Below are 8,713 nucleotides of genomic sequence, written 5' to 3'. Positions count from 1 at the left end.
AGCACAAGATCCGGGGTGGCCCAAGGAACTCGGGGGGGGGGGGTACGGCACCCCTCCCCCATCCTGCAGCGCTAGGCATGGACGGTGGAGACGCTGGACATCAGGGACGCCCATCCAGTCTCAAAGGTAGGACTGGGCAGAAACTGGCTTTGACCCAACAAGACTGCCTTAAACATTGAGTTAAATGTTTAAAAGTTCAGCAAAACTTCCTTCCAGCTGCAGCCAGGAATTCTGGGAGTTGAAGTCCACGAGTCATAAAAGAGCCAAGGTTGCCTACCCCTGTGCTATCAGAACCACCCTGGGCTTCATCTGCCTCTCCCTTGCTGCAAAGCTACTCGCTTACCTGTCTCGTACCCTCCTTTCCGTTTTGGATTCTGCTGCTAAGATGGCCCTGGAAGTCCTTTCTGACTAACGCCACCCCCACCCCGGCCAGAAAGTAAAGCATTAGGCCCGTAGGAAAAGGCCTTGTCTGCACAGCTAACCTTCCTGCGGCCTGCCAAAGGAAAGCTATACGCAAACAGGGGTGCCCTTTAAGGATTGCTAGAACTCAGCACCCGGAACAGCTCCCAAAACGGTCCTCAATGTGCCAGTCAGCCGGAGGGGCCCCCTGAGAGGAGGGATGGTCTCTCAGAGGCTGTGGCTGTGAAGGGAGGGGCTGGGGTGGGTGGAGGGGGGGAGGGAGAGGTAGGGAGGCTTCAGGACCAGTTGTACGAGTAAAGGGGAATATTTGTAGCTTGGGTTGGAAGTGAGGGGTCCTCGGTGCTCTCTGAGCTTGGTGGTTTTCTTGCAGACATTTCATTACCCAACGAGGTAACACCATCAGTGCTAGTTTGAAAGCGAACAGCACTCCTTACTAGCCCTGATGATGTCACCTAGTTTGGGTAATGAAACCTCTGCAAGGAAATAACCTATCTCAGGGAGCATCTCCACCAGTTGTCTCGGCCTCCACTAGGGGGCAGCAGAGACCCTTGGCCAGCCTGGCCACGCCCACCTCTGTTGCCAGCTGGGCCGAACCCTGGAGGGGATGCCCGCAGCATCTCTCTCTCTCTCTCTCTCTCTCTCTCTCTCTCTCTCTCTCTCTCTCTCTCTCTCTCTCTCGGTCTCAAGGGTCCAGTTCCTTCCTTAGCTTGCCAGGGTCATTCTGGCTGGTCTCATCTACGACCCCAAACTATACTGGGCCCATGTCCACCCCATGACCATCCTTTGGGGCCAGATCTATTCCCACAAGACCTTTTGTACGGGGACTGAAGGAATGCTTCTGCAGGGTGGGGTGGGACGCCCCTCCGTGCAAATATTCCGATGCAAAGATGGCAGACGGGAAGTTCCACCAAGATCAGCTGGGGTGGGGGGGGGAAATGCAGCCAGAAGAGCTGGTGGACAGTCCGCCACATGTGTGGGACTCTTGCTAGAGCCAAAGGTGGTCTGGGGGAGTGTCCATTTCTGGAGGCCCCACTCCACTGAAGAGATGGAGGAAATGCATCAGAGGGTCTCCTTCTTCCTGGACCTTCAGCTCCCAGACCAGCCACTCCAGCCGCTCTCCTGCTTCCCCAGCGGCTGAGGGCAGATGTCAGGCCCCCCCCTCCAAACTGCTGCCCCCCTAACTAAGAATTCCGTGGCTGGTAACGATTTCCACATTCCAGAGGTGCTGCCTCTCTGCAAGGCCGTCTCCCATCGCCAGGGCAGCCATTAGTTACAATTAGCCCGGCAGAAGGGGAGGGGGCTTGATGGATGGGCTTCTGGAGGTTTCATGGCGGAGGGAGAAGAGGAAGAAGGCCATCAGAGGGACATCACACCCCTGGGAGCATTTCAGGATCTCAGCCAGCTGCTCCACACCTCACCCCTCCCCAGTTCTTCCTGGCTCCCCCCCCCCAGCAAAGAAGACTTTCCTTCTAAGGTCCTTAGTGATGACGGGGGGCATTAAGGAAGTGGAGAATCAGCCCCCAGGGGCAGAAAGGGGCAGCAGGACCCCTTGCAATTCTGGCTGCAAAATGCCTAGAGGCCACCCCTGCCAGGTGAGATTACCTGATAGCTGTTACCTGGGGCAACCTCTTTCCCCCCAAATCAGGTCTCTCCTCTGCTGGCTGGTCTTCTGGTGCTGCTGGCACATGAGATGGGGACATGGGGGGGGCTAGGAAGTGGGGCAGAGAGCCTCCCCAAAGGGCCTGCTGGCTGTTCCCTCCTGCTCCCCCTGCTCTCTTCTGCTGAAGGCAAGCGAAGCCCCTTCCTCAGCACTTCCAAGCCCCCCTGGGAACTCCTCTGAAACGGAAAACTGTCTGGAGCCTTCCCAGTTCCTCTCCTGCTACCCCTGCAGGACTTCCATCAGTGGATGGGGGGGGGCTCCCTCCTTTCCTCTCCCTGCCCCCTCCTGGGGAGACCTCCGTGTTTCCCTCTGTCCTGCCTGGTGCACCAAGCACATGAGAAGGCTGGCAGGTCTCAGGAGAGGTTGAGAAGAGCCCTCGGACAGTCATCCCGCCAAACAATTGGCAGGGGTGCAAAGCCCCCGTGCTGGTCCTTGGAATTTGTGCCTTGTGGGTCGTGCCCCACAGCTCTCCCTCCCCTCCACTGCTTGCCTCAGACCCCCTTTCCAAGGGCGCCAGCTGCAGCTGCTAAAGGGATGTGGGGAGAGTTAAAATGTCTCTGGAACAGCAGAGTTCCGGTCAATATTCAGAAGAGCCCCCCACTTCTTCATATTCCTCTCTTCCTGTTGATGGAGACCCCCTCCTGGCATATCTTAGGGGGTCTGAACTGTCTTTGCAGTGACTCTCAATCCCTGCAAGGCATCGTCCCCATTTCCTTTGGCCAAGGACAGCTGTCTCTGCCCAACTCACCCCGTTTCCTGGTTACCCAGAGCAAAATGAGAGCATCAAGACTGGCAAGGATGCCCCTTCTTTCTTTCCTGCAGCCCCTCCACCCCCTCCTGCCCCCCTCCATATCAGGGCTCAAGGGAAGCCCCCTCTTTAATTTCCCCTCCCCTTCCTCCCTCTCCCCTTCTCTTCCCTCCAGTCCCCTGTGTGGCTTTGTGTCATTTATCAATACCACAAACCCAGCCAGGAGATGCACTCTGAAATGTAACGCCATCCCTGCTCATCTCCGTGGGGCCTTTCCCCACCCCAGCCCAGGGGTGGCGAAGGAGGGGAGAAAGATCCATGCCGGCTGGCGTGGCTGCCAGGACAGTGACGGCGGAGAGCCTTCCCAGGGGCTGAATCGAGTTTCATCCACGTCTGCCTGGGCAGGGAGCAGGGACAGACAGAGAGAAGCCCTGGGGGCTCATCTGGAGCTTAGCCAGAGGCCCTGCTGGTACCCACTTTCAGGGGCTTTGGGGAAATGCCCACAGCTGCTTACGGGCCCCCCAATGTGCAGCTGGTCTCCTGGAATGCCAGGGGCTGGTGATCTTTGCTCCCTTCTGACCCACAACTGAGTAACGATAGTCCTAGAGCCCTTGTGGCCCCCAAACACCTGGCTTCTGCCCTGGGCGCCAATTGCCAGCTTGCCAAGTTTGGCCACTTCCACAATCTGAGGGAGCCGTTGCTTGCCATGCTGTGGAGGTTCCCCTTGGGGTTGGCAGAAATCTCCTTGTGGGTCCAGATTTTGGGCACCCCTTCTGCAGGGAGTCCCCGTTCTACCCCTGAGTGGAGCGGGAGGTCTGCTGGCCCCCTGAACCAAACACTGCTGCCCCCCCCCATCTCGCCTTTGGCGACAAGCAAAGCGCCCTGTCCATCACTCCGATGAAATCAATTCGGCCCCATTAGAGCCCCATCCAGGCCGCGCTGAGCCCAGCTGGGCATGAGTCGCAGCCCCCATTACCCCACAGATGTGATTACCGAGGATTCAATAAGGCCTTTGATTAGATGAAGGTGTGCATTTTGTTTCTGGGGGGGGGGAGGAGCAATCACTCTTCCTGTCGCCCCCAATCAGCTGAGAAAAGCAGAGATGTGGTGGGCAGCTGAATCCGAATAATCTACCCAGATCTGGTGGGCAGAAGGACCAGGGCTGCCCTCAGCATCTTTACACAGGGGGGTTGCTAAGGGGTAGGGAGGCAAGGGGGGAGCTCCGGAAGAGCCTTTGACGAAGACCCGGCACGCTCCAAGGAAAGCTACTTTTTTGGGGTGGGGCTGGGATGAATAATCAGAGAAAGAAGTGAAGATGACCTGCCTTGAGACCAGACAGATCCCCGAAAGAGATCACTCAGAAAGAGCCTCCAGGTCTGGCCTCTCATTCCAGAAATGGGAAAATAGATTTTGGCTACAGGAAGATTCGGATAACAGAATACTAGGAAAGACACCTTAAAAGGCGAAGTAGTTGGAGAGGGAGTACAACCCTGGAGGCCAGGATCTTTCCGGGGTCCCCTAATCGGGGGGGGGGTCCTGCACTGAGCAGAGGGTTCAAAGGCTTCTATGACTCTGGAATTCTATTGTTTTAGACACAAGCAGAATGAGTGCATTCCATTTGGAAGGGAAGAAACGGTTTCCATGCCCAAAGGGCTTTGTCTGGGGCCCCCAAATTTGGAGCAAGCGAAGGAGGGCCCGCCTGCATCCCACAAACCAGGGCAGATGAGGGTTTGGGGGGTTCCCTCCCCAGGCCTCCACAGGGGTGTCTGAACAGGGAAAAAAGGCAAACGCATCTCCTTCCAAAGATGTGAGTGAATCGACAGATTTTATTTCAGCATTCAGCCCAGATTCTTTCGAGCACATTCATACAGGCATCTAACACCGAGAGCTCAGCCTGGGTGTGACCTGACCCCCAAACCTCCTTGAGGTGGCCCTGGGGGCCCTGTTGGGTTGTGCAGGATGGATCCCCACCCATTGGGAAGACGGGTGGGGTCTGCCCAGTCTACGACCTGGCCAATATACTAAATGCTTAGAAATTGGGGGTGGTGTGGTGGAGAAGGCTGGAGGAGCCCCTGCAGCAGAGCTAATCCCTCTATCAGGGGTCCCTAATCCAATTAAATGTCATTCCTTAATCCCTTCTGCCTTGAAAATTGTGTTTCATCACCAGCTCCCCTTGAGAGCTGGGCACACGGAAGGGCCCGTGTTTGGGGGGGGGGCGGGTGTCTGAGGAAGTGACTGATTGTCCTGCACACTAATTTATCGAAAGACACTTTTCTGAAGAGTCTTTACTCTGAGCTGGGTCCAAACCCCATCTATCTTGTTGTTTGAGAAAGTGAGAAAAGCTTCACAAGGAGGTGAGAAAAGCCGCACAGCCACAAAGCAGGGCAGGGAAGCAAATGCAGGCTGGGTGGGCTTTCAGGCTCTGGCTGAGGCAGGAGGGCCCTTCGCCCAGCAGTCTGCCACTAATTGTGGCTTTAGCCCCCCTGAGGGGAAAAAAAAGCAAGCTATTTTGGAGGCAATATTCAAATCAGAAAAAGTGCTTCTGCTGGTCTTAATTGACCTGGATGTCCATCGCTTTGCCAGCCCTTCTCAATCTCAGGTTGCTTTTTGCATGAGGGGTTGTCTGAATCCTCCAGACCACAGCCCCCCTCCACTGCCAGGAAAAGTTATTTATTACAATAAAGATCTACATCTTAGGAGACTAAATAAGAATGTGTAAGCAGTGCTGTTTCTCCTCCTGCCCAGTCTGACACCACCTTTGTCTGCCTCCCACAACAGGCATCTGGAGAGAGTCACTTGGATCGTCTTCTGAGCACCGAAGATGGAAAAACAGGTTTACGTCACCCTGGACAAGGCCGAGTGGCTCTCCCGCCTGGCCTGGCCTGGCCTGGCCTGGCCTCCCTCCAGGGTCCTCCTGGCAGCTGCCCAGGACCAAAGAGGAACAGCTCCGGTGAACTGAGATCTGCAGGGTTGGGCTTCCACCAGCAGGTCAGGGTCTCTTCCCCTAAACAAGCCTTTATATACACAAGGTGGGGAAATGCCCAAAGCAGGGCGAAAAACCGGTTTGCCTTTCCGAGAGGGAACCGACGACGTTGTTTTCCCTGGCAGGCAGTTCAGGAAAGAGGTCTTGCGTGGGTTGAGTTTCTTGGTTGGACGGATGGATGGATGAAGAAGCTGGGGCCGCTGCCCCCTCTCCCCCTCCCCCTTAGCTGAGAATAGCCAGGTACACCGGAGGGGCCTTGACCAGCGTCTGCAAGCAGCTGTGGATGTGTTTAATGCTCTGCCGTTGCTGGGGCTCTCTCTGCCAGCAGCTCTGCATGATGTCGTAGACCTCCGAGGGGCAGGTCCGAGGCCTCTCCAGCTCCCGGCCCTGGGTGATGCACTCAATGGCCTGCAAAGCGAGAGAGGGACAAGGCACCGCTGGCTTGTGGGCTGCCCAGAAAGCCCCACAGGGCCAGCGCCACTCTGGCAGTGCGCTGCCCACACGGTTCTCACAGCAAGAGCGTTGCCTAGAAGCCGCCTGTGTTTCCGCTTCTGGGTGGGTTCTCATCCGGGGAAACTTAAAAGTGGTCGTCTGGGGTTGGCTAACCTGAGAGATGACCCCTACCCCGTTTGCTCACCCAGCCCTGCCCTTTCACTCCTGGGGTGTCCCACTCCCCAGAAGCTGGCCATGGGCTGCGGTCTGGACAGGCTTCTTCACCTCTGCCGACCCCAAGACCGTTGTCCGGGCAAAGCTGCCCAGAGGCGATGGGAGCAAGCAAGGGCCAGCGTCCCCCTCCCATCTTCTGGCACCGGCAGCCCCCCCCCCCTTACCTCCGTGTTGGAGAGCTGGTACCAGGGCTGCTTCCCGTAGGTGAAGATCTCCCACAGGACCACCCCAAAGCTCCAGATGTCACTCTCGGCGGTGAACTTGCGGTAGAGGATGCTCTCCGGGGGCATCCAGCGGATGGGGAGCATGGTACGGCCGCCCACCTGGAGAGGGGAAGGCACGGGGTGAGCGGGTGGTGGTCAGAGCCCGGGGGATTTGCAGCAAGATGCCACCTGTGCCACGGCAGGGGTTTGAGCCGGGCCTGTTTCTTGCACAGGCAGGGCACCAAAGAGATGCCAGTCAGGAGGGGCACTCGGCACCCTCAGCATTTGGGGGGCATGGCTGCCTTGGGCATGGGCATGACCTCTGCCCCAGGATGGCCTCCCTTCCACTCCAGGAAGTGGACTTAACCAAGGTGCTTTCTATGGAGTCCCTGAAAAGTCACTGCTGCCTCCTCTTCCTCCATGGGAACCCTCCTGTCTCTTTCCTCACAGACTTTCCCAGCCTCCATCTGCTTTCTTGCTCCGTGCCTTCTCCCCCCTTTTAATTAACCGTTAAATAGCAGCGCTCTGCCCCCCATCTTTCCACTGGCTAAGTGCTTATAGGTTTTTCCACCCCAGGCCCCATTAAATATGAATAGAGGCTGGGGGAGAAACTAAAAGGGAAAAAGAGAGGGAGGGAGGACAGGCCTGGCCAGGTGCCCCCTGCCTGGGAGGGAGAAGGGGAGCTGGAAGCCACTGCTTGACCCTCAGTCTTGTAGGGTCACTGGGAAAAGCAGAGAACCCCACGATGCTTCCCTGGCAAAATCCCTCCGGGCACAGTACGAACCCCAGAGGCACCGGCACTGTTGGCGAGGATCTCGGTGGCGTCTTGGGGGGAGGCTCGGAGGAGGAAGGCCCCGAGAAGCCAGGGAGAGAGTTTCCCATATAATGGGCAAAGAGGAGCACCGGTGCCAGCCGGGAGAGAGGGGCATCCAAGCGGGACAGTAGGCTCCAAATTGGCCACAGGGAGTCCGACCAAAGTCAGAGATAATCAGAGGGGGACGGTCCCAAGCTCCCCGGAAGGCTGCAGTCACCCCGTCCTTACCCGATAGTAGTCGGTGCTGTAAATATCTCGCGACATGCCAAAGTCCCCGATTTTCACCACCAGGCCGTGCCCCACCAGGCAGTTGCGGGTGGCCAGGTCCCGGTGGACGAAGTGCTGGGAGGCCAGATAGACCATGCCAGAGGCGATCTGCGTGGCGATCTGCAGCATTTCGCTCAGGGTCAGCTGGCCAAAGGACTGGCCATTCCCGTTGTCCAGCATCTTGGCATCAGGCCCGTGTGACCTGCAAGGCGGGGGGGGGAGGGGGTTGAGATCCTCCTCTGCTTTGATCCTGGAGCTCTCAATTTGCTCTTTCCTGGGATTTTCTGCCAGCCACGAGGCAGTCCTCTGCGGAAGTCCAGGCTTCTCTCTTTTTGCAAACTCACCCCTGAACTCTGGCAGCCTCAGGAAGGATGTGGGAATGGCAGGATTGCAGCTGAGGGCAGGAGGCCCCTCCCCCCCCAGGTGGGCGAGTCCGGGGCCATTTCCCAGAGCAGTTCTCCACTTTCTCCCCTGACCCAAAGCCCGGCTGGCAGAGCCGGTCGAGGCCCCGGCCACCACCCTCCATTAATGCCAAGTCTTATCACCGTAACCCTCCGAGCTGCGCCTCTCCCAGCCTGTCCGAGGGAGGCTGGCAGCTCTCGCCTACGGGCAATACCTGGGGGCCGATCGAAAGAGCCTCCGATTATTCCAGCTGATGGCAATCCCCTTCAATTTGAGCCTTTCAGACAACTAATCTAATCAATATTGCAAAGGGAAGATTGCATTAGCCGGGGAGGGAGAGAAAGGCCGGGAGGCTGCTCCAGTAATGGAGAAGGGGGGGGAGGCACAGGCCGGGGAGGGGGGAGCTGTGAGGAAGGAGGAACAAGTTGGGACAGTTGTGAGCCATAGGGACCCAGCCAACTGCTGGAAAAGGAAAGAGGGGGGGGGAGAGAGAGAGAGAGATATGCTCTGAGCATCACAGCCCCTCACCGGAGGACGCGGTTGAGGTCCC

At 57.5% G+C, this 8,713-nt stretch overlaps 1 protein-coding gene across 1 annotated transcript; it reads right to left on the bottom strand.

Moving 5' to 3' along the window:
* Window positions 1-4,634: 4,634 nt before the first annotated feature.
* Window positions 4,635-8,286, bottom strand: LOC120296685 (high affinity nerve growth factor receptor-like; the record flags this gene model as incomplete). Its single annotated transcript, XM_039318577.1, has 3 exons — window positions 4,635-6,219; window positions 6,642-6,800; window positions 7,723-8,286. Coding segments are annotated over 3 exons (909 nt in total), but the record flags the coding sequence as incomplete, so codon positions are not given.
* Window positions 8,287-8,713: the final 427 nt, after the last annotated feature.

Source organism: Crotalus tigris, unplaced genomic scaffold (assembly GCF_016545835.1).
Source record: "Crotalus tigris isolate CLP2741 ecotype Arizona unplaced genomic scaffold, ASM1654583v1 scf7180000021444.432893, whole genome shotgun sequence".
NCBI classification, from domain to species: Eukaryota; Metazoa; Chordata; class Lepidosauria; order Squamata; family Viperidae; genus Crotalus; species Crotalus tigris.
The sequence above is the reverse complement of the archived record's forward strand: the minus strand, read 5'-3'. Positions and strand labels throughout refer to the sequence as shown.